Raw genomic sequence first — 26,901 nt, forward strand, 5'->3', positions numbered from 1 at the left:
TGTGAACAATGCTTCAATGAACATGAGAATGCAGCTATCTCTTTGACATAATTATTTCATTTCTCTTGTATATATACCTAGTGATGAATTTGCTGGATCACATTCTATTTTTAATTTTTTTTAGCAACTGCCACACTGTTTTCCATAATAGCTATACTAATTTACATTCCCACCAACAGTGAACCAGGGTTCCCTTTTCTACACATTCTTGGTCAATATTTGTTATCTTTTGTCTTTTTGATGACAGCCTTTCTAACAGGTGTGAGATGATAACGCATCTTTGTTTTGATTTGCATTCCTGATGACTGGCCATGCTGAGCATTTTTTTCATATAACCATTAGTCATTTCTAAACATATACATTCAACAATACAAATTACAGCTACATTTATCTTTTGATTGAGCAATTCAAGTTGTAGGAATTTACCCTGAATATAACCTTCAAAAGTACGAAAATACATACACAAGATATTATTCTTTGAAGCACTGTTTGCGATTGCAAAATACGGGAAACAAATGAAATGCTCATATGTAGGACAGTGGGTAAAAAAATAATGGCACAAAAGTAAATTTTTTAAATGGGGATATTTTTGTTGCTTATGCTTTTGAGATCTTAGCCTTAAAATCTTAGCCTACAGCAATGTCTTGGAACATTTCCTCTATGTTTTCTTCAAGTAGTTTTATAGTTTCCGGTCTTAGATATAAGTCTTTAATCCATTTTGAGTTGATTTTTGTATATGGTGAGAGATAGGAGTTGACCCAGCAGTTCCACTACTGGCTATTTATCTAAAGGGAAAGAAATCAGTATTTCAAAGATACACCTGCAACCCCATGTTTACCGTAGCACTACTCACAGTAGCAAAGATATGAAATCAACCTAAGTGTCCATCGATGGATGAACAAAGAAAATTGGTATATATTAAACACAATGGAATATTATTCAGCCATAAAAAAGAATAAAATCCTGTTATTTTCAGCAACATAGATGGAACTGGAGTTTATGTTAAGTGAAACAGGCAAGGCACTGAAAAGCAAATACTGCATGTTCTGACTTATAGAAGGGAGCTAAAAAAGTTTATCTTGTGAAGGTAAAGAGTAGAATGACAGTCACCAGAGGCTGGGAAGCATTTGCTTTTTGGTGTGAGAGGGAGGATGAAGAGAGGTAGGCTACTGGGCTCAAGTATACAGTTATTAATAGACAGAAGGAATAAGCCCTAGTTTTTAACAGCAGGGCAGAGTGACTATAGTTAGCAACCATATATTATATATTTCAAAGTCACTAGAAGAGAAGATTGGAAATGTTCCTAACACAAAGAAATGATAAATGTTCAAGGTGATGCATATCCTAAACACCCTGATTTGATCATTACACAGTCTATGCATGTATCAAACTATCACATGTACCCCATCAATATGTATTATGTAATAATAAAAAAAATTTTTAAAAGTAGAGTAAAAATCCTAAATGGAATATAGATAGAAACAAATAAACTAAACTTCATTTAAAATGTACAACACAGATGGGTGTGGGGGTGGGAGAAGGATGAAGAGAAAGATGAAGAACATTATAACCCATGTAAATTTAAAATACAGTATTTTGACAATATACACTCAGATTAAAGAAAAAACATGAACTCTAAACAGACACTATACTCTTTTTTTATGGCTGTATCAGTTAATTTTGAAACTAATTTATCTGTATTCTAGGATTGAACAAATCAATACACTTACTGTAGACAGATAACTGGAGCCAGATTTCTCATTGTTGGAGAATGGACAGAAACAGAATAGACAGAACACTGGTTTTGTATCAAAATTGGAGGCATCAGTAACTCATGGTTTTTAATATACACAGATACAAGAATAGGAATGTTTGTGTATACTGTACATATTTATACACGTAAACATAAACATTTTCTTCCTTTTACTAAGAGAGTCTAGAGATAATGACACCTCACTAGTAATGACACCACTTGTGATGGTTAATACTGAGTGTTAACTTGATTAGATTGAAGGATATGATACAAAGTATCAATTCTGGGTGTGTCTGTGTGGGTGTTGCCAAAAAGAGATTAACATCTGAGTCAGTGGGCTGGGGAAGGCAGATCCACCCTTAGTCTGGTGGGCACAATCTAATCAGCTTCCAGCAAATGTAAAGCAGGCAGGAAAAATGAAAAGAGAGATGGGCCTAGCCTCCAAGCCTACATCTTTCTCCTGTGCTGGATGGTTCTCGCCCTTGAACGCTGGTCTCCCAAATTCTTCAGTTTGGGACTCAGACTGGCTCTCCTTGCTCCTCAGCTAGCAGACAGCCTATTGTGGGACCTTGTGATCGTGTAAATTAATACTTAATAAACTCCCCTTTATATATTTATCCTAACAGTTCTGTCCCTCTAAGAGAACCCTAATACATCACAGTAGCAATGAGTACACATGGCACATAAAGATTAATTTTTCAGTATTATCTTCCACTAAAATGAAGCAGGAGTCTTTCGAGAAACAGGTTGTTCCAGGGCTGTGGCAAGAAAATTACAAAACAAGCCTGGAACATCCTAACATACCAGAAAGTAAGAAGTACTCAATGATTGCTGGGGACACGTAAGTGACACAGAATAGACCTAACTAAGCACGTGTGATTTTTTTATGACAGCGCAAATGATGGTGAAATACCTGGATAAAAATGAACTGTGACCTTAATCTTAACTTCAATCAGAATGTCAACTAAGAAACATAGATTAAGTGTGATAGAATTTTTAGAAAACCCAGCCAGCGCATTAACTGTTCCAGGCAAGAATCATCAATAAATTCTAAAACTAGTCAGAGTTTCATGTAAAACACAGTACTTGCACAGTCTCAAAGTACTTCCCTGCAAGACACTTATGAATTATAAGAGAAAAATGGAAAAAAGAGACACCAAGTGCTTCCTGATAGGATGCATTGGGAGAGACACAAACTTCAGTAATATTCCACCAAAAATGCAAATTCTGAATCAAATAATGAGTAAATAACAGAAAACTCTAGCTGGGTTTATTTTATTTATTTAGTTATTTATTTATTTTGAGACGGAGTCTTGCCCAGGCTGGAGTGCAATGGTGCAATCTCCGCCTCCCGGGTTCAAGCAATTTTCCTGTCACAGCCTCCTGAGTAGCTCGGATTACAGGCACATTTTGTATTTTAGTAGAGATGGGGTTTCACCGTGTTGCCCAGGCTGGTCTCGAACTCCTGAACTCAGGCAATCCACCGCCTCAGCTTCTCAAAGTGCTAGGATTATAGGCCATGAGCCACCATGCCCGGGACCATCCGGGTTATTCTATAAAATAAACAGCATCTACTCTTCAAAAATGTCAAAGTTCTAAGAGAGTAAGAAAGACAAATCAATAGTTCTACATTAGAGACTAAAGAGAAGTGAAAATTAAATATGAGGGTCTGAACCCTGGACCCAAAATTTTTTAAAAGATGTTAATGGGACAATTTACAAAATTCCAGTGAGGCCTCTAGATTAAACAGCAGTATGAGACAGTCTTAATTTCCTGAATTTGATGAGTATATGATGATCTCTAAAACAATGTTCATGTTTATAAGAAATACACACTGAAATATTTAGGGGTAAAATAGCATCATGTCTACAAATGATTTTCAAATGCTTCAGAAAAATTATAAATACATGTACATGTATGTATAAAAAGGTAGCTATGGGGAGGGAATGAAAAGGAGAGAGTTAAAAAAGCGAGATTAGGAGTGATAAAGCAAATATGAAAAAACCTTAACAAATGAGGAATTTGGGTCAAGAAGATGTAAGAATTATTTGTACTATTTTTCCATCTTTTCTCTAAAATTATTTTAAAACAAAAGGTAAAATATTAAATACAAAGTTAAAATAAAGTTCTTGTAGACAAAATATGCTTGGGTCTTGCTTTTTAAATATAATCTGACAATTGGTGTTGAAATTATTCATTTACTACAGTATCTGATATGTTTGGGTTTAAGTCTACCATACTGTCATTTGTTTTCTATTTTTCCCATCTGCTTTTTATTCCTCTTGTTCTGTTTATGCCTTCTTTTAGATCAACTGAGTATTCATTTAGTATTTCATTTTATCTTCATGACTAGTTTATTGGCTATAGTTCTTTTTTTTTTTTTTAATGATTTTAATGTTTCGTGTGGGGCTTATTTCATACTACCACAGTTTAACTTCAAATAATATTGTACTACTTTACGTATCATCTAAGAACCTTATAACTCAATTCTTCCATGCAACCCTCCTGTCCTTTGGGCTGTTATCACACATGCAATGTATACATGTTATAAACAATCATTTTTGTTTTTAAAATGTTAGAATTTAACATTTTCTTAACCAGAAAACATTTTTTATATTTTTCCACATATTTTTGCCTTTTTGGTGGTCTTTATTCTTCATAGGATCTGTGTTTTCACCTCAAATGGTTAACTACCTTTAGCCTGTAACATTTCTTAAAAGCGCCAGTCTACTGCAAATTTTCTCAGTTTTGTCTGAAAATGTCTTCATTTTTTTTTGAAGGATATTCCTGCTGGATGCAGTGTTTTAGATTAGCAATTTTTTCTTTTGGTACTTTAAAAATGTCATTTCATTGGTTTTAGGGTTGCATTCGTCCTTAATGAACAACCAGCAGTCATTCCTATCTTTTGAACTACTATATTTAGTTTTCTTCCCTGGCTGTTTCTCTATGACTGATTTTCGACAGCTTGAATATTATCTGGCTTGGTTTGACTTTCTGTGTTACTCTTGCTTCAGGTTTATTAAAGTTCTTCAACAGCTACTCCCTTTCCCAATTCCTAGGAACTCACTTAGACATGTGTTAGACTGCTTGCTACTACTGTACCAGAGGTCGCCAAGGGTTTATTTGTTTTTTAGTCATTTTTCTCCCTGTGCTTCAGTTTAAATTACTGCTGTCACTGTCTTCAAACTCACTAAGCTTTTCTTTTGCAATGTCTAGGTTGTTCTTAATCCTATCCAGTGAAACACTCATTTCAGAAACAATATTTTCCAACTCTAGAGGCTTCATTTGTTTCTTTTTTATATCGTCCATTTTCCCTCATTATGTTCATGTCTTCCTTTAAATTGCTGAACACATAAAATTGATGTATTAAATTCTCTGTAGGGGAACAGGCATCACCTGGATGCCACCGGCCCTCCTCAAGATAAGCCTCTGTAGCACAAAGCCTGTAGAAAATGAGATCTGCCAATATCATCTGGCTGTTAAACACATCCAAATAGCTCTGGAGGATATTGGAGACACCACTTCTGATGAGGTTATAAAGCATATGTGTTGATGAAGTGACAAAACGCAATCTACTCTAAAACAAAGCAGTGCTTTTGAACAGGGTCTTATAAACAGATGCTGTAAGCCTCTCAGGGTTTAGTTGTAAGGGGTATCAAGACACCTAAGGTATATGTTAGTGGTCCATATGGTTATCAGTCTTTCATCATCATCAAAACAGTCTGCCAGGCCCAAGTCTGCAAGACCTTGATCCTAGACTTCTGAGCCTCTAGAACTGTGAGAAATAAATGTCTGTTGTTTAAGCCACTCAGTCTATGGTATTTTGTTATAGCATCCTGGGATCACTAAGACATGTTTTAGTGCTTAACCCAGTCCCATACCCAATCTGCATACTAATTTGAATTAAATATTTACCCAATTCATGATCCTGGTCACACACACACAAAATGTAAAATGTGACAGTTGTAAATTGTGTCTACAAACCTAATATTCCTGCCATCAGTAGGTAGGGAGCTCTTTCTCCCCACCCTTATCTTGAATCTAGGCCAATCTAAGTGACTTGCTGACTAATAGCATATGGCAGCAGAAGTAATATTATGACTTCCAAGGGCAGATTAAGGTGATACAGCTTTCACCAGTTTCCTCTGGGACATTCACTCTTGGAGTCCAGCCATCATACTAGGAGGAAGCCCAAACTAGCCCATGTGAAGGCCACACAAAGAGGCCTACATATAGGCATTCTAGTTGAGAGCTCAGCTGAGGTCCCAGCTAGAAACTAGCATCAACATGTAATGAACATGCCTCCAGCTCCCAGCCATCAAGTCATTTCCAGCTCTGAAATCTCCCCAGCTGAGGCCCCAGATCATGGAGAAGAGACAAGCTGTCTTTGCTGTCCCCTGCCTGAATTTCTGACAGTTTGAGAGCATCATAAAATGGTTATTTTATGCCACTAAGTTTTAGATAGAAGTAGATAATAGATAAGTAGAGCATGAGATGAGAATATAAATTATGTACTGATGTCAATTCTTCATTATACTAGGAAAATACTTAAAGCCCAAATTTTGATCACGAATGAACATCCTCATCTTCATAAATGTAGTGCAGTCTAATTCCACGCTAATTTCCTAATTGCTGGAATAAAGAATCAAGGAAGAATCACAAGATAACATATATGTTTTTCTCACCATTATTTTGGCTCTAGATGTGGTTAGAGAGTTCTAGGGTTCTTAGATGGTCCAGCCAAGGAGGAATCAGGCTAGACATGCAGTGGTTTGGAGACAACCCATGCCAGTGTTAAATATTTGGGCAAGATTCACAGACAGGGCAGGTCCCAATAGGGCATATAACATTAGAGAGAATGACAGAACAATGGGGAAAAAGGGCCATGTTACTGCAGAGATGAAAGAGTGAAAAGAGAAAAAATAGTGAATACTAAAGAATTTTCATTATTTATGAGGTAAGAAGTTTTAATTGTCCTACTAATAGTCTGAATATTTTATATTTCTCTCTCAAAGCAAAATTCTTTGTTGATGCAGTCTGCACTTCGCTAGTCTGGAGACATTCATAGATGTACTTTAAACATGAAGGCCTAGGAGGAACAAATGCTTCCCTGTTCCTGCTACATCAGAATGGAAACTGCAGTGATGATAACAAGGGTGGGGACATCTTCTGTTGCCATAGCTACTTTGGTAGCTAAGTGTCTGATTTCAGTGGATAGTAATAATTTTTAAGGATAAATCTGCCTTGCTGTCATTTAAGGAATAAATATGCTGACAGAATAAAACATACTTCTAAAAACACACACTGTAAAATAACTGGGTTCTTTAATCCATGATGTGTGCTCCTTACCTGAAAGCCCTATTGACACCACTGCCAGCCTTTCAATTGTTACTAAAGGGCGCTCACTAGAACAGGTACTGGTGCCTGACTAGTTGTTTCTGGCAAACAGGAAGAGCAACTATACCATTACGCTGAACCTTCTAAGCTAACTTCCTTTACATCTATGGTCCTCCAGGGAGCAATCATTAAGAGCTGGGAGTGAACACAAAAAAGCTGCTGGAGGGACTTTTTTATCCAACTGAAAGAAAGCTCTCACTCACCTTTAGGCACCAGAACAGACTTTCACCGCATATGGAAAGAGAATCAGCACAGTTTGTCTCTCTACAGATGTGAGAAGGTACCAAAAGACCAAATAATTTGGTTGTGAGGAGGCAGGAAAAGTGTCTCCAAATTCACATGCATGTACCTATTTTCCTTAACACCTGAGGTAAAACCATCCCCCTGTTATCATAGGGAAGCTGTATTTAAAAGCGGTCTCTCCGAGTCACAAGACTGGGTTTCGCAGGTCTGAGATCCTTCTCTGGGGGCCTGCGGGCAGACCCTGGTAACTGAGGGCAGCAATGGTCAGTACATCAAAAGCAGGGATAGCCACAAGAGAAGCCACTAAGGAGTTACACAGCTGATCCTCTCACAAAGCAAGGGGAGTTTCAGCTCTGAGTAACAGCCCTTCGTACACGACAGGGGAGGCACGCTACACAATTGCATGATGTGCACATTCAAGCTTAAACCTGGTTTCCCACACAAAATACTTAGAAATAATCATATAATGTGATTTACAATTTGCTATTCCTTCTTCACCAAAAAGAGCAAGGGGAAAGGGGGGAGAACCACAGGAATCCCCTAGAAGGAACTGAAAGTATGTTAATTATCTTACTAAATATACTTACCTTTTCTGCTGATATGAACTGAGTCCAAGTGTTGTCTCGGTCTGTAAAAGGAATAAAATAATGATTAAACTGAAGCCAAATATTTATACTACAGACATATGGAATATCCAAAATATTCTATTTTAGTTTCAACATTCATTTTATACCCACTTGGATTTTAAGGTTAAACCTGGTCTCCAAATCACATACAATGACTAGATCAAATTGTAAACACACATGAAGTAACAGAAAGTAATGCGATGGATTTTTAAAAGTGTGCCAAACCGACACATCCTGAGAACAGCCCCTTTGACAATCACTTTGTGAGGCTGCTGTGCCTCGGACTGTTCCCTGCTCACTAACTGCTTGCCAGGTGCTGGTGGTAATGATTCCCACTGTCATGGAACTCAAGGTACAGTGGGTGGTGTGTGTGAGGGAGATAGTCATTAAAAAATAGATATTTATATACTGAAATAGGATTATCAAAATATTGAAAAGGTGCTGTGAACAGGAATAAATAGTTGCCATACTTAAATACATCATGAAGGAAGGCCTGTCTGAAGAGACAATATTTACATAAAAACCTGAAGGATTAAAAAAAGCAGTGTGGCAGTGGGATGGGTGGTGGTAGAGAAAACAGCACATGTGAAGGCCCTCATAGAGAGCAGAGGTTGGTATGTTCAAGAAACAGATGGCAGGTCTCTCTGCTGGAGCTGGGAGAGAAGGAGAAAATGAGACTGGAGGGCTAAGCAGAGGCCAGATAATGCTCTGCCTTGTAAGGAAGTCATGGGAAGAAGTTTGGTCTACTTTAGGTTTTGAAGATAAGGAAGATAAGAAAAAGTAGGAAGTTGGAGGCAACAGCTGTATTTCAGGTGATGAAGAAAAGGAAGTTCTTACTGATGTATGAGAAAATGCCAACACTATAAGGAATACCATCAGTGAACTTATCCCAAAAGGTTATCCGCTACATCAAAATGAGAAAAAACAGCATTATTTTTTCCCAATAATATATGTTATTTTGAAATAGTATTTTGGAGACTGTTTATGCAGAAAATGTGGCAGATGTAGAAAACTGTCCTAATTTTTTCAAGGTGCATACTAGGTAAAGTGTAAGGGTGTGCTTAATTTTCTTTGAGATGTCTTGGCAAAATAATTTGTGTGTGTGGGGAGGTGTATGGATAAAGCAAACACAGCAAAATGGTAATAACCATTGAGTCTGGGTGGTAAATGAGTTGGTATTGGTTGAGCTCTTCTATTTTCTGTAAAGAAAAATTTCTTTAACTTTTTATTATGAAAATTACATCTATTCCCCATGCAATGGGAGAAAATATTTATAAATCAAATATCTGATGAGATTAATATCTAGAATATATCAAGAACTCCTGCAACTCAATAACAGAAAAACAATCAAACTAAAAGGTGGGCAAAGGACTCAAACATTTCTCCAAAGAAGACACACAAATGGCCAGTAGGCACTTAAAAAGATGCTCAACATCACTAACCATTAGGGAAATGCAAATCAAAACCACAATGATACCACTTCATACCTGTTTGGATGACTACTATTTAAAATTTTAAAAAGAAAATAAGGATCTTTGGCAAGGATGTGGTGAAACTGGAACCTTTGTGCACTGTTAGTGTGAATATTAAAATGGTGTAGCCACTATGGAAAACAGTATTGTGGTTCCCCAAAAAAATTAAACATAGAATTCCCATACGACCAGCAATCCCACTTCTGTGTATATACCCAAAAGAACTGAAAACAGGGGCTCAAAAAGATACTGTATGAACCCACATTCACAGCAGTATTATTCACAACCGTTAAGGGGTAGAAGCAACCCAGATGCCCATTGACATGTGAACAGATAAACAAAATGTGATTTATACATACAAGGGAATATGATCCAGTCTTAAAAAGGAAGAAAATTCTGACACATGCTACAACAATGTAAAAGCGTTCCTATTTCTCCACATCCTCTCCAGCATCTGTCGTTTCCTGACTTTTTAATGATTGCCATTCTAACTAGGGTGAGATGGTATCTCATTGTGGTTTTGATTTGCATTTCTCTAACGACCAGTGATGATGAGCTTTTTTTCTTATGTTTGTTGGCTGCATAAATGTCATTATTTCTGAGGCCTCTGTTCTGTTCCGTTGGTCTACATACCTGTTTTGGTACCAGTACCATGTTGTTTTGGTTACTATAGCCTTGCAGTATAGTTTGAAGCCAATTTCTTACAAAGTTAAACATACACTACCATATGACCAAATCACTCCACTCCTAGATATATGCCCAAGAGAAACAAAAGCATTTGTCCGTACAATGAATGGCTTGTACATAAATGTTCATAGCAGCTTTGTTACAGCTCAGTATTGGAACAGCCCAAATTTCCACCAGCCCAAACTTCCATGTACCCAGGCGAACAGACACGAGTTGTGTTATATCCGTACAATGGAATACTACTCAGCAATAAAAATAAGCTATTGATACACAAAACAACACGGATTAATCTCAAAATAATTATGCTGAGTGGAACAACCCAGACCCTCAAAAAAGTACATTCTATATGACTCCATTTATATAAAATGTTTTAAAATGTAAACTTCCTCATAGTGACAGAAAGCAGACTGCTGGTTGCCTAAAGATGAGGAGCGTAAAGGGATTACCAAGGGGCACAAGTAGACTTTTAAGGGTGATATGCATGTCCATTATCTTGATTGTAGTAATAATTTCACAGGTACATAAATATGCCAAACTTTTAAAATTACATAATTTAAACACATGCAGTTTATTATATGTCATTTATACATCAATAATGGTTATGACAGAATTCTAGAGCATGAGAAGCTGTGGTCTCACATGAAGTCTACAGAAAAGGAACTCAGGAAGTATATCATTCATGTGCACTTTTTTGAGGAGAAAAAAATTATCATGAAGACAGAATCTGATCACTGAAATTACTCATACGAAGACTCACAAATGAGGAAGCTGTCTTGTGAAAGATAAGCAGATACTCAATGCAAAGGATCTGTGGAAATAAAGTTAGAAAAGCAGAAAATAAATATTGTTTTTGAAGTATATGCCACAAAACAGAAAAATAATCATTTAACTGTAATAAACAAGAATAAAAATCTCAGAACATGCCAACACATCCTTAAGTGTTATGAGAATAAGGAAGATCACAATAGACACTATTTTGTTTCTGAAGCAATTTGAGAAATAAAGGCATAAACATATCTTAAAAGTGTATCTGAAAATTGAGCCCCATTATCAAGAGATTAAAAACAAAACAAAAACCAATATGAATGCATAAAAAGCAGATGGAAAAGATTAAACACATCTACAGTGAGACTAAAGATAAACTCAACTGTTTATATAAAGACAAAAGGATTGCATCAAACAACTGGAACCCAACTATAACAACTTAATATAAAATGCAGAAATGTCAAAGGTCAGAGAATGGGCAAAAATAAACACTGAATAAGGATAAAAACAGGCAAATAAGGATTGCAACATTAATAACTTTACAATGTAAAGATACGTAAAAACTGTTATAATTCAACAGTGAAAAGGAAAAAAGGAAATGGGAAAACCAATGTTGTGACTGAAATGTAAGCAAAGGGCAAGAAGACAATTCACTAAAGAAAAATAAATGGCCAATAACCATATGAAAAAGACGATCAACCTCATTAGACAGTAAAGCAATCTCTAGAGGACAGGGAAATTCCATAGTTTGCCATTTGACTGGCAGGGACCTTTGAACCTCATGAATTCACATCCAGAGATAAGGGTCTATTAAGAGTACTCAGAGCCCTAGAAAATGCCCATGCCATGCATTTTTTTAATCTTCTATCAAATATAAGACACTCCTACAATGTTTCAAAGGTAATTTCACTGAATCACAGAAACTTTAGTGATTCTTAACTCGCTGCAAATTCTCTTCACCACATCTCTTTAGAACAGACAAGATATAACAGGGGTGTTGTTTCACCTCAGGTGTTAAGGAAAATATGTATATGCATGTGAATTTGGAGACACCTTTCCTACCTCCCCACCCCTAAATTCTTTGGTCTTTCGGTACCTTCCCACCCATGCTTCTGTCATACTTAAGGACTTCAGCTTCAACCTTGCTCCTCACTAGGCTGCAGATTCCAAATAATCTGAGCACAGCTTCTCTCAGAATGCACTCCCAACTCCAAATGGGGATATGCGGGAGGAAAATGGACTCTTCTTCCAATCAAATAGACCAGCCTCGGCAAAAATATATGTGATATGCTTTAAAATATTATTAAATTCTTTTATAAAACGAACACATCTGATAATTTTATCCCTGTAACTCAGTGGTTCTCAACTGAGGGCAATTTTGTTTCCCTGGGGACATTTGGCAACGTCCAGAAGCATTTCTCTGTGTGTGGGTTTTTATTAACACCAAAAAAACATGCTGGACAAATTCTAAAAGAGTTAAAAAACTAAGAGGCATTTTTGTTTGTTGCAAATCAGGGGGCCACTAACATTAAGTGTGTAGAGTCCGGCCTGCTGCTAAACACCCGGTAATGCACAGGACACTCTTTCTTCTACCCTACAATCAATTATCTGGTCCAAAACGTAAACAGGCCAAGACTGAACATTGTACTACAACCTCAATTTTATAGAGATATCAATAATTTAGATGTTCATTTGTAATAACATCTCCTTGCCTTTTAATTCAAAGTGCATTACTGTCTTAACAACTGTGTTTGTATTTCCAGTGGTCCTTGCAGTTCTTAACACACTGGAGATAAATACAGAATTCATTTTACAGATAAAGAAACGAAGCCTCTAAATGTTTTAAATTAGCAAATGGTAAGAGTTAGAATTCAAATCCTTCGATCTGGTCTAGTACTGCATTCATATAGTAACATACCCTTGACAGAACTGCATATGCCTAAAACTAACTTTTAGCTTACATGAGCTGAAGTTGGCTATATTATTGCTAACAAATTTTAAGATGGCCGTACTTTTATACTGCATTACTGTTAAACAGAAGATTTAATCTTGCTAGAAAAATAAAATGAAACTCACTTCAGAATGAGGTACATGGCAGTTATGTACACGGCATGGATGCTTAGAAATAAGACAAGGTCTGCACACCCTAGAATTTAAGCTTCTTGATGGTACAGGCAGCACACGCACACAAACCCGTGGTACCAGGAAGCCACACCAGGCACCATGTGAGTATTACTTACATACTGGGCAGCTTTCCCCAGGGATATACCTGGGAGCCAGTTTCCTTGCAGGTGATGAGACTATGCTTCTCTGTCATCTTTAGAGATAAAATTACATACTTCTTCCAGGACTGGGTTGGGGGAAGGTAGAGGATGAGGTCTGCTTTTGATTATGAAGATCTCAACATGTAATCCTACTTCTCATCAACCCAATCTCCCCCACAAAGTTCTCTGCAAATGATCTCATAGTGAAAATGGATGACATCTGTGAGGGAGTTTTAAGAATTTTTGACTCACAAAAGGGGTCTTTCCTGACTTTCTAATTGTTTTGCTTCCTGTGCTTCTCTGTGTGTATGTATTTTTAACATGAATTTTCACTGAGATAACTGTAGATTCATATGCAGTTGCAAGAAACAGTAAAAAGAGCTATATTTTAACTCAGTTTCCCCATTGTATGATTCTGCAAACACTATGGCATAATATCACAAGCAGCACAGTGACACTGGTACGATCCATCTGCCTTGTTCAGAAGGTCTCAGTTTTGTATGTCCTCATTTGTGTTTGTTCATGTATTTAGTTCTACACAATTTTCTCTGCTGTGTAGGTTCATGAACACCAGTCAAGACACAGAACAGTGTCAGCACCCTGAGGATCCAGTGTGTCGCTTTTATAATCACACTCATCTTCCTCCTGCCCTCCTCCCCAAGCCCTGGCAACCATTCCTCTATTATTCATGACTAAAATTTTTTTCATTTTAAAAAGGTCATATAAATGAAATCATGCAAATGTAATCTTTTGGAGTTGGCTTTTTTCACTCAGCGTAATTCTCTGGAGACTTACCCAGGTTGTTGTGTGTGCCAACACTTCATTCCTTTTTATTGCTGAGTTGTATTCCATGGTATGAACGTATCACTGTTTAACAGTACATCTACTGAAATACATCTGGGTTGTTTCCAGTTTGGGGCTATTATAAACAGAGCTGCTATGAACATTTATATACATGTTTTAGTGCAAATATAAATTTTCATTTCTTTGGGAGAACCCCCAAGAGTGCAATTAGTAGGTCAATTGTAGTAACCGCATATTTAGATTTATATGAAACTGCCAAACTGTTTTTTCCAGAGTAGCTGTATCACTCACATACCCACTGGCAATGCATGCATGATCCAGTTTCTCCACATCCTTGCCAGTATTTGGTGTTGTCACTGTTTTGTGTTTTGGGTTTTAATTTGCATTGCCTGGTGGCTAATGATGTTGAACAGGTTTTCATGACCTTTTTACCATCTGTATTTCCCCTTCAGGGAAATGTGTGCTCATGTCTTTTCCCTGTTTCCTTTATTTTTATACTACTGAGTTTCAAGAGTTCTTTCTATATTCCAGAAACTAGGTCCATTGTCAGATATGTGACTTGCAAATATTTTCTCCTAGTCTATATTTATCTTTACATCTTCACATGGTCTTTTGCAGAGAAAGGTTCTGTTTGTTTTTGTGAGACCAGTCTGGCTCTGTTGCCCAGGCTGGAGTGCAGTGGTGTGATCATGGCTCACTGCAGCCTTGATGTCCCAGGCTCAAACGATTCTCTGCTTCTGACTCCTGAGTAGCTGGGACTACAGGTGCACACCACCACACCCGGCCAATTTTTTATTTATTTTATTTACTTACTTTTTATTTTACTAAAGACAAGGTCTCACTATGTTGCCTAAGCTGGTCTTAATTAAACTGCTGGGCTCAAGGGATTCTCTTCCCTTGGCCTCCCAAAGTGCTGGAATTACAGGCATGAGGTACTGCGTCTGGCCCAGAGCAAGTTTTAAATTCATCAATCTTTCCTTTATGCATTGCACATCTGGTATTAATTCTTTGGTGTCAAGAACTCTTTGCCTAGCCCTGTAAGCTGAAGCTTTACTCCTAGTTTTATTCTCCCTAAAGGTTTTATTATAGTTTTACATTAAGTCCATGATCCATTTTGAGTTAGTTTTTGTTTAAGGTGTGAGATCTTTCTACATTCAGACTTTCCATACCATTTTAGTATTCTGTGGTATTCTTTATTCCTAGTTTTTAAGGCTGTTTCTTATTTTATTTTAATAAAATAAAATTTTGCCTGTCGCCCAGGCTGGAATGCAGTGGCACTATCTCAACTCACTGCAACCTCTGCCTCCCGAGATCAAGCAATTCTCCTGCCTCAGCCTCCCAAGTAGCTGGGACTACAGGCATGTGCCAGCATGCCCAGCTAATTTTTTAAAATTTTTAGTAGAGATGGAGTTTCACCATGTTGGTCAGGCTGGTCTCGAACTCCTGACCTCAAATGATCCGCCCGCCTTGGCCTCCCAAAGTGCTGGGATTATAGGCGTGGGCCACGGCACCCAGCCTTAAGGCTGTTTCTGAACCCGCTATTTATTCTTCTTTTGTACCACTTATTGTGCCACAACAGAGGGCAGGAAATAGTAGTAAAGGGAGAATCAAAACGGGGGATGAAGTGGGGAGCAGATATTTCTGAGAAGACTCAAAATTTAAAGTAGAAAATAAAAACCTGTGTTCAAACACCAGCTCTGCCCTCACTAGCCAAATACCCTTGGGGAAAGTCTGTAAAAGCAGCATTCTGCCAACTACAAGGAGCTGCAGAGCTGTCGGCCTCTGATGATGGCTTTCTAGTGTCCCACCTACTTCTCTCTTCAGCCACAGGTAATCAACTTGACATGACACGAAGTGGCTGTTTTGAGTACAAACTTAGTTGTAATATTGTAAAACTGATAATGTAGAATGAGAAATCTAGCTTTGTTTGCAGAGAGAAAAATAACTGAAAAAAAAAAAAAAAAAGCACTACCTTGTAGTACATTTAGGTAGTGGGATACAAGGGTAATGACCCCTGCTATTGCAGAGCGGTTAAAAACTTAGACTTCAGAGTCAAATGCTTGGTTTTCAATTCTAGCTTTATCACTTAATAATCATTTATTTGGTTAGGTTAAACTCTCTGCACTTTAATATGCTCACCTGTAAAATGATCATAAAATGAATACCATCTCGTGTATTTAAGAATTTAGAAGAGTACCTGACACTTGTCAATACCCAATAAATATTACTTATATTTATTATTTTTTCACATTTTTCAAATTTTCTACAACCATGTATTTCTTTCATAATAGAAGTCCTTTAATTTAAAACAAAAGATGAGTAATTCTAGGCCTCCGTACAAGTCAAAATCACAGCTCCTTCTCCATTTCCTTTTCTCCTAGGAGAACATTAAAGCCCATTTCCAAGACAATTTAGAAAAGAAGTTGGTAATCTACAGCCCATAAGCCAAATCCAGTCTTCTGCCAGCTTTTGCAAATAAAGTTTTATGCCCATTTCTCACATACTGTTAAGGCAGCTTTCACACTACGATGACCAAAGTTGAATAGTTGTGATAGAGACCATTCGCGACACAAACCCTGAAGTCGTTAATATCTGGCCCTTTACCGAAAAAGTTTGCCAACATCTGGCTTAGATCATCATAAATGCCACAATATCTTATTTCCAGAATCATTATGTCCCTACATAAGAAAATCTGTGACCTAAAAATCTAAGGCAATCTGGCATAACATCTGCTCAAGAAAAACACAGACAACGTACAGTCCCACTAGTGAACTGCAGTACAATTCTGATGCTAACCATCTGCATTAGTCTGTTCCACACTGCTAATAAAGACATACCCAAGACTGGGTAATTAATTCATAAAGAAAAGAGGTTTAACTGACTCACAGCTCTGAGGGCTTGGGAGGTCTCAGAAAACTAACAATCATGGCGGATGGAGAAGCAAACATATTCTTCACATGGCAGCAGCAAGAAGTGCTGAGCAAAGGGGGAAAAGCCCCTTATAAAACCACCAGATCTCATGAGAACTCACTATCACAAGAACAGCATGGGAGTAACCGCCGCCATGATTACCTCCCAGCAGGTTCTAGCAAGCTTCAGTATCCAGAGTTTCATCAGGTAGGTATGGCTGATTTCAATCACTGACCATCATGTGACCCAACTCACTTTCCAGCTTCCCTAGAGGAGGGTGGGTTGGCTCAAAGCCCAACCCTCTAATCACATGATTGGTTTTTTCTTTTTCTTTTTTTTTTTTTCCTTGAGACAGAATCTTGCTCTGTCACTGAGGCTGGAGTGCAGTGGCACGATCTCGGCTCACTACAACCTCTACCTCCCGGGTTCAAGCAATTCTGTGTCAGCCTCCCGAGTAGCTGGGACTACAGGTACATGCCACCATGCCTGGCTAATTTTTGTATTTTTAGTAGACACGGGTTTTCGCCATGTTGGTCAGGCTGGTCTCGAACTCCTGACCACAGGTGATCCACCGGCCTCAGCCTCCCAAAGTGTTGGGATTACAGGTGTGAGCCACTGCGCCCGGCCAACCTGGTTGGTTTTTCTGATGACCAACCCCCATCTTGAGTATTCTCATTAGTTATAAACGCAGATGTGATCCAAGGGAGTCATGAATAACAAAGACACTCTTATTATTAAGGAAATTCCAAGATTTAGAGCATCTCCAGGACCAGAGACAAAGACCAGATTACTGCACAACTAGCTATAAAATCTTGCCAAGAAAAACAAGTGAATTTAAACTTAATCAAGACTCTAGATTTAGCTAATAGTTTACAGAAAATTCACACCGTAAGTGAATGTTAAATGACACCAAGAGGATGAAAATAACCAAACCTAGAATGTAGGAAATCCTATAGACAAATAAGCCAATTTCATTAACAACAACAACACAACAACAACAACAACAAAACAACAACAAAAAGGCAGGTGGGGGAAACAGCATAAAGGAGACTTAGGAGACACAGCAACCAAATGCAATGTGTAGACCCTGTCTCGATCCTGTTTTGGACAAACCAAATGCAAAAAGGCATTTCTGAAGCAGTGGAAGAAAACTGAACACAGACCAACCAAGTCTGATACGATATCAAGCATTCTGGTTATCTACTGCTGCATAATAAACCAGTCTAAGGTTTAGTGGCTTAAAACAACAATTTATTCTCACTTAATATCTCTTTTGTATTGCAGTTACATGTGATTTCAGGCAGCATTTATCTGAAAGTTCAAATGTGTTGGTTGTCTAAGATGGCTCATTCACGTGATGGGAAAGTGATGCTGGCTGTCAGCTGGGAGCTCAGCTGGGACTGCTGACCAGAAGACTACATGTGGCCTTTCCATGTGGCTTAAGTTTCTCACATCATGGTGATTCACTTCCCAAAAGAAATGTTCCAAAACTGACAGACCCAGGTAGAAGTTGTCAAGCTTCATATGATTTGGCCTTATTGGTTCCAAAATGTTCTGCCACACTGCATTAGTCAAAACATTATTATTACTGTTCTATAGAGTATACATTCATTTAGTTACCCACACACTTAAACATTTTTAATGTTCTTTATTCCTTTGCATTTCTGAGCTTCTAAAATCATTTACCTTCAGCCTAAAGACTGTATTATTTCCTTTGGCACAAATTTTCTGGTGATAAATTCTCTCCATTTTTATCTATTTTAAAATGTCTATTTCACTTTCATTTGTAAAGGATATTTTCATTGGGTATAGAATTCTAGTTTGGCAAATTTTTTCAGTAAATTTTATTATATATTATTTTTGCCTCTCATTGTTTCAGTTTATAAGTCAGCTGTCAGGCTAATTCTACCTTCTTTGAAGGTCTCTCTTTTTCTCCAGTTGCTTTTAGAATGTATCTCTTTGGCTTTGACTTTTCTTTTTTTTTTTTGAGATGGAGTTTCACCTTTGTTGCCCAGGCTGGAGTGCAATGGCACGATCTTGGCTCACTGCAACCTCCGTCTCCCGGGTTCAAGCGATACTCCTGCCTTAGCCTCCTGAGTAGCTGGGATTACAGGCATGTGCCACCATGCCTGGCTACTTTTGTATTTTTAGTAGAGACAGGGTTTCACCATATCGGTCAGGCTTGCCTCGAACTCCTGACCTCAAGTGATCCACCCACCTCAGCCTCCCAAAGTACTGGGATTACAGGTGTGAACTACTGCGCCCAGCCTGGCTTTGATTTTCAATATTTTTTCTATGAACTGCTCAGATCTCCCTACAAGGAAGAACTTGGCATTCAGTTGTGAAAAACACTGTTGGCTACCAGCCTCCACCTATATCCTCTGGGATCAACTGTGGCATTTAAGGTAAGGTCACGTTCTTCTTGGGCTCCTCCCAGACAATGAATGAGCACAGCAGGTGTACTAGGGCCTGGCCAACTCTACCCAGTGCAGGATGCTTCCAATGGGCAATCTTTGCTCCAGAGCTCCCCACTGGGTTGGCTGAGATTCTGCATCACAGTCCGAGACTCTCCTTGCCCAATCCTGCTTTCTTTAGCTTATTTTTCACAGGCAGTAGCCCTCAATCTCTTGCACTCCTAACTCTGTCTCAGGATCTTGTTGAGAACTCAAACTGACATGTGATAAAGGCTATCTTGGGTGGGGGTGGCAAAGTGGGCAGTGAAGAAACAATCGTATCTAACCGTGAAATATTGAAGGTTATATTTCTGAGATGAGGAAAGTGTCAAAGAGGACTACTAAATAGCACTACATTAACATCATACTGGCTGTAGCTAGTAAAGTTAAGGTAAGAAAAATAAAAGGTAGAATGTGTGACAGTTGATTTTGAGTGTCAAACTGAAGAAATGTCATCAAGCTCAGATTATGATAGTTTATGGAGGTCGTTCAAAAGCATCTAGAGCTAAGTTATTAGAATCAATAAGTAATTTAGCAAGTTTTCAGGATACACAGTAAATATATTAAAAGCAACCACATTTCTACATTTTATGTTGAGTCGTATGAAATTGCCACTTTTATAGATCAATAAAGGCTGGGCATCAGCAATATGCTTCAACCTAATAATCACAAAAAGCGAACATTTTGAAAAGATGTCACTTTGGTATTAAAAAAATACCAAAGCCCCAGAAATAAATCTATTGAAAGATGTTCAAGGTCTTTATGCAGAATATAAAATTATGAGATAAAGAAGACCTAAATAAGTTGAAAAATATACTGTCTCAGACTGTCAGACTGAATACTGAAAATTCTGAAAGATTTTTAATTCTTGCCAAATTGATCTTCAGATTCTGAGTGACACTAATAAAAAATCCCAATTGTGTGTGTGTGTGTGTAAAGCTAATTGAAAAGATACATATGGAAGGCAAAGAACTGAGAATAACCAAGACATTACTGAGGAGAACAACAAAGTGTCAGGATTTGTTCTACCAAATATCAAAACTTTAAAAACTATAGTCATTAAAACAGTGACCCTGGTATTAGGATAAACAAATAAGCCAAAGAAATCCAATACAGTGCCCAGAAACAGGCTCACACATATATGGACACTTGATTTATGAATAAGGTGTCACAGGGAAAGAAAACATTGGGAAACAGTCAATAAAGGATGCTGAGACAATCAAATACAAGAAATAAAATCTTGATCTCACATCAATAACAAAAATTTATTCCAGACAGAATTTGAGCTAACTGTGAAAGGCAAAACAGTAAAATTCTAGAATACAGGAGAATATCTTCACGACCTTGGGATAGAAAAACATTGAACAAGATACAAAATAAAAAGTATTAACCATAATGGAAAATACTGACAGACTGAACTTCATTAAAATTAAGAATTTCTGTTCACTAAAAGTCACCATTACATAAGCCAAAACGGCAATCCATCCAGTGAGAGAAGCTATTTTCAATATATGTAACCAATAAAGAACTCATGTAATGGAACTGATTTTTGTTACTGGTGTGAGGTTACGGCTCCAGTAAAGAGCTTGTATTCAGAACTTATAAAGAACCTCTACAAAACAATGGGAAAAAAGACATGCAAACCAACAGCAAAATGGGTAAAAGACTTAATGGATGTCACAAAGGAAGATATCCAAATGGCCAAGTAAACATGAAAAGTTGCTCAGCTTTATGAGAAATCAGGAAACGAAAATAAAATGGAAATTACAGATCATTAGCCATTCTCCAGAACAGAAGTAGGGAAGGAAGAAAACACTTTATAAAGTTGTTGCAGAGGAATTCCTGATGACGGGTTTGCAAACTAAAACCACCACTTTGGAAAACTATATGCATTATCTATTAAAATTGAAGATACACATACTCTATGACAGTGGTCCCCAACCTTTCTGGCACCAGGGACCGGTTTCATGGAAGACAATTTTTCCATGGATGGGGGGTTAGCGGGATGGTTTCGGAATAAAACTGTTCCACCTGAAATCATCAGGCACTAGTTAGATTCTCCTAAGGCACGCGCACAACCTAGATCTCTCATGTGCAGTTCACAATAGGGTTTGCACTCCTATGAGAATCTAATGCCACCGCTGATCTGACAGGAGGCAGAGCTCAGGAGGTAATGTTCACTTGTTCACTCACCACCTGCTGTGCAGCCCCATTCCTAACAGGCCACAGACCGGTATTGGTCCATGGCATGGGGGTTAGGGATCCCTACTCTATCACCCAACAACTGCATTCTAATCCCTCAGAAAAAAATCATTTGAACACATATATTATGTTCACCAAGAGACAGCATTATTCTTAATAGCAAAAAACAAGAAGCAACCAAAATACACATAAACAGCAGAAATAATACATAAATTGGGGCATATCCATACAATGCAACATTATTCAGCAATGAAAATGAAGTAACTAGTTACACTGAACACATAATGCTGTGAATCTTAGAAACGTAATGCTGAGAAAAAGGAGCCAGAAAAAAAAAAATACAAACTGTACGAACTTCAAAAAATATGTGACCCTGTAGTATTTAGAGATATACACTCAGATGTTAAAATTACAGGGAAAGGCAATTATTATAAAATTCAGGAAAATGGCTAACTTTATGGGTAGTAACTAGGAGAGAGCTTGAGGGGAAACTTTGGAGGGTACTGGCCTGTTTTTAGTTTTTAATCTGGATGGTGGTTACACAGGCGTTTGCCTTGCATTCCCTCCCCAAATTTAAGCATCTATATGTAAATTATATCTCACAATAAACACTTTAAAGAAAAAAAAAATGAATCAAAATCGTATACTCTTGGCAACAAGGCTCAATATAGATTCTCTAATTAAGTGGTTAGAATTCCATTTATAAAACATGGCTTTTGCCGGGCACAGTGGCTCACACCTGTAATCCCAGCATTCTGGGAGGCCAAAGCAGGTGGATCACTTGGGGTCAGGAGTTCGAGACCAACCTGGCCAACATGGTGAAACTCTGTCTCTACTAAAACTACAAAAGTTAGCTGGGTGTTGTGGCACACGCCTGTAATCCTGGTGGCTGAGGCAAGAGAACTGCTGGAACCCAGGAGGCAGAGGCTGCAATGAGCTGAGATTGCCCACTGCACTCCAGCCTGGGTGACAGAGCGAGACTCCATCTCAAAAAAAGTAAATAAATAAAAATAAAATAAAATAGGACTTTAAGTTTTAAAAGACAAAATTCTGCCAGGCATAGTGGCTCAGGTCTATAATCCTAGCATTTTGGGCGGCTGAGATGGGAGGACTGCTTGAGCCCAGGAGTTTGAGATCAGCCTGGGCAACATAGTGAGACCCTACCTCTATAAAAAATTAATAATTAGCCAGATGTGGTGGCATGTGCCTGTAGTACCTGCTACTTGAGAGGCTGAGGGGGGATGGTCACTTGAACCTGGGAGGTTGAGACAACAGTGAGCCATGATTGTGCCACTGGCCTCCAGCATGGGTAACAGAGCAAGACACTGTCTTTAAAAATAAAAAATAAAAAAAAAAAATTCTGTTTGTGTTTTCAACTCACAAACATTCTAGAGCTTGCTTTCCAAAATTTTAAAATTCTTTTTATTATTCTGGCAGAATTCTGTTTATTATAGTGAAAAAAATACAGAGCTAGCTTTTTTCCTGAGCTTTATCTTCATATAAAAAAGTTAGATTAGGCCGGGCGCGGTGGCTCACGCCTGTAATCCCCACACTTGGGGAGGCTGAGACAGGCGGATCACGAGGTCAGGAGATCGAGACCATCCTGGCTAACATGGTGAAACCCCGTCTCTACTAAAAATACAAAAAATTAGTCGGGCGTGGTAGTGGGTACCTGTAGTCTCAGCTACTCAGGAGGCTGAGGCAGGAGAATGGCGTGAACCCGAGAGGCAGAGCTTGCAGTGAGCTGAGATTGCGCCACCGCGCTCCAGCCTGCATGACAGAGCGAGACCCCATCTCAAAAAAAAAAAAAAAAAAGTTAGATTAGAGGCCGAGCATGGTGACTCACATCTGTAATCCCAGCACTTTGGGAGACCAAGGCAAGCAGATGGCTTGAGGCTAGGAATTCAAGGCCAGCCTGGGCAACATAGACCTCTGCCTCTATAAAAAATACAAAAAATTAGATGGGTATGGTGGCATGTGCCTGTAGTCCCAGCTACTCTGGAGTCTGAGGCGGGAGGTTCACTTGGGCCCGGGAGGTCAAGGTTGCAGTGAGCTGTCATTGCGCCACTGCAAACCAGCCTGGGCAATAGAGCGAGACCCTGTCTCTATGACCTGTGTGGTCAGTCAGCTGTGGAGCTCCATATGCTGGCCAAGCTCTGATGTGCTCTGTGGACCTCCAAGGTCAGGACGTGGGGGTCCACTGGCCCTGTGAGGACAGGCATGCATTCTTTACCCCAGCTCAGCCACCATCTCCCTGCCTGTGGTACACCTGGCCCCTGTCCCTACCACATCCTACCACCTGTACAATGGGACCCTCGGGTACCGTGCCATCCATTGCTGGTGAGGCCCAGGTGAGTTCATTCCTGTAATGCCCTTAGGAAAGTACCTGTCACCAGAAATTTTTAAAGCTCTCAAGGTGATTCCAATGCGGAGCTGGGGCTGAGATGCTCCAGGTTTTGAGGGCTTTGTCCAAGGGCGTGAACCTCTTAGAGGAGGAATGGCTGGGCAATAATGGGGGCTTTGCCCACCACTTTAGCTCAGGACTCTCAACACCCCTTTTAAAATGAGGTGCAAAGTAAATTTAAGGGACTTGAACTCAGGGAACACTTTTTTGTAGTTGTTGATACAGGATCTCACTCTGCTGCCCAGGCTGGAGTACAGTGGCACAATCACAGCTCACTGCAGTCTCGACCTCCCAGGCTCAAGTGATCCTCCTGCCTCAGCCACCAGAGTAGCTGGGACCACAGGTGTGTGCCAACACACCTGGCTAATTTTTTGTATTTTTTTGTAGAGACAAGGTTTCCCTACATTTCCCAGGCTGGTCTTGAACTCCTGGACTCAAGCGAGTCCATCTCAGCCTCCCAAGGTGTTGGGATTACAGGCGTGGACCACCGCGTCCACCCCCGCCTCTATTTTTTTTAAAAAGAAAGTTTGATTAGGAAGCAGATTCAGGTTTATTAAATTATGCTTGTAAATGAAAGAATCTTTTGTTATTCCATTTTATAATCTTTCAAAGGAATAGGTTAGAAGAGCCAACCATTCTGATCAGTTAGGATGGGAATGATGGTTTGAGATACCTGACCAGGGCATCCTGTGTTTATAGCCTTAATGTGGATTTCTTCTGTTGAGATGCAGATTCCTCAGAGTCTGTGTCATCTTAGGAACTGTCTGATCTTTATGTATTCTGGATGCTAAATCTTAGTCCAGCCAAACAGGAATGACAATGGCCAAAGCATCAACTATAGAAAACATGATCTATGGCGGTTATAATTTCTATTCATAACAAGTGCGAACCCATGGAATATCTGAGAGCACTGCACATGCACCGTGCCGTGGAGAGTTCTGAAATTAGACATGGTGAGTATGGTACTTACTGGACACTGAATTCCTGCTCTAGCAATTGAGTACTAAAGAATAAATTATTTAACTTCCATAAACCTAATTTTCCTTATCTAAAAATAAAGAAAACAAGTCTAATCTTTTTGGCAATTTTTAAAATTTATTTTTTACTGATTTCTTATCAGTTGATTTTTGAGGATTAAAAAAATTACTATGAGTTGGCCGGACGTGGTGGCTCACACTTGTAATCCTAGCACTTTGGGAGGCCGAGGCGGGCGGATCATGAGGTCAGGAGATTGAGACCATCCTAGCTAACATGGTGAAACCCCGTCTGTACTAAAAATACCAAAAAAATTAGCTGGGCATGGTGGTGGGCGCCAGTAGTCCCAGCTACTTGGGAGGCCTTGGCAGGAGAATGGTGTGAACCCAGGAGGCAGAGCTTGTGGTGAGCCAAGATCGCACCACTACACTCCAGCCTGGGTGACAGCGCCAGACCCCGTCTCAAAAAAAAAAAAAAAAAAAATTACTATGAGCCAAGCCACATGAATGTACATGAATTGCAGATCTAAGAAGGAATGTTCTTGGGCAAAATTCACATTTTAAATAATGTAAAACAAGGCTGTTGCTTTGACACTCTCCCTGCTTTAGCTTAAATTTAAATTAGAGAAAGGGTATATATTCTGCCATAGAAATGCTACATGTATATTTTTCTGTTCTAATCATAGCATAAGAAATCAGGAGTTATTTAAAATCGTTAAACCTATTGATAAATTATAGTCAGAAAAAGATAACATTATGTCAAAATAAAAATTGTTTCTGAGAAACACTCTTCAACATTAAAATGAACAATTTTACATCTATTCAAAAGGGTCTTATATTCAGCTATTTAGGGGCCATATACTATATTATATAGCATCTCAATATCAGACATTCTGTAGGAGTCTTAGGTTTTTTGTGGCTTAAGTAACCAATTGATACTACTTGCCCTCAACACTTCACTAGACCAAAATTACCTTTGCCACAGAATTCTGAGATCTCACCCAAGCTCCTGTCCAAGCATCTGAGCAGATCCAAAGACTATTAGTGAATCACATCCCAGTTCACAAGCTTTTCCATAACCAACTCCATCTAGATACAGATTAGCAGCCTCCCTCAGCAAAAATACAAATCATGCTCCAGAATTTTTAGAATGGATTATCAACCTGCAACCTAGATGTCCAGTTCCTAACAGACACAAATCCTTCCTCAATCAATAAAGAGCAACCACAGTTAGGGAATTTTCCAGAAATTCAGTCCTGATTTGCCTGCCATCCAGATCCTATAAACAACCACCTAAAGGGAGATATTTAAAACATTTGTTCTCATAGGTTCTCCAAGTTCTCACCTTGAAACAGATTAAAGAACTAGAAAAAAGAGACTTAAGATCATTTTTTAGTAGGAAGGCTTTATAAAATTAGAGCTCATTATGTTCAGTTTTTATTCAGTTTTAAAATATACAAAGCTGACTCTAGGCAAATACTATGCAACCACTCTCTATTACATTTCTCAACACCTCTTACGTAAAGAATGATAAATTTATTAAAAAATTTAGAAGCAAGAGAAGTTTGTCTTCCAAAAGACTTACTAGCTTCATTGCCAGAGAAAAAGATTCTTAAAATCTATCACTTTTTTTCTCACTCTCTTCATCTGGTTTAATGTATAAAATGTAATCTAAATTTATGCTAAAATGCAAATAAAAATCTTGTTCCATGTCCCTAGTATAATTATTTTCTCTATTGTCTTGATTTAATTTTAATTTTTACTTTCCTGCCTTTATTATAAACTACAGGAAATATTTTTCCAAAATTATTTAGGCCACTTACTTATAAATAAATTAAAAATACTACAGGTAGTATTACGTAATAAAGAGACTAACAATCACATCTAGAAAGAGAACACTGGGATTCTCGTGCCAGTGCCAGTACCACAAAGTCATGGGATCTTGAT

General features: G+C 38.4%; 1 protein-coding gene and 1 non-coding gene across 6 annotated transcripts in view; both read right to left on the reverse strand.

Annotated features, from left to right (window-relative positions):
* Positions 1 to 26,901, reverse strand: part of TMEM131 (transmembrane protein 131) — a 241,713-nt gene that overhangs the window by 143,467 nt on the left and 71,345 nt on the right. For 3 of the 5 annotated variants that reach the window (XM_054474142.2, XM_054474143.2, XM_054474145.2), the window contains one exon: positions 7,981 to 8,021. In XM_054474142.2, the coding sequence (XP_054330117.1) occupies positions 7,981 to 8,021 (41 nt within the window). Of the gene's footprint in view, positions 1 to 7,980; positions 8,022 to 10,935; positions 10,987 to 26,901 lie in introns of all 5 variants that reach the window. The other 2 variants (XM_054474141.2, XM_054474140.2) reach the window with 1 other exon arrangement.
* On the reverse strand, positions 12,370 to 12,430 carry LOC129030958 (U7 small nuclear RNA). Its single transcript, XR_008500849.1, has one exon. It is a non-coding gene; the product is annotated as a U7 small nuclear RNA (small nuclear RNA).

This window comes from Pongo pygmaeus, chromosome 12, assembly GCF_028885625.2.
Source record: "Pongo pygmaeus isolate AG05252 chromosome 12, NHGRI_mPonPyg2-v2.0_pri, whole genome shotgun sequence".
In the NCBI taxonomy this organism is placed as follows: domain Eukaryota; kingdom Metazoa; phylum Chordata; class Mammalia; order Primates; family Hominidae; genus Pongo; species Pongo pygmaeus.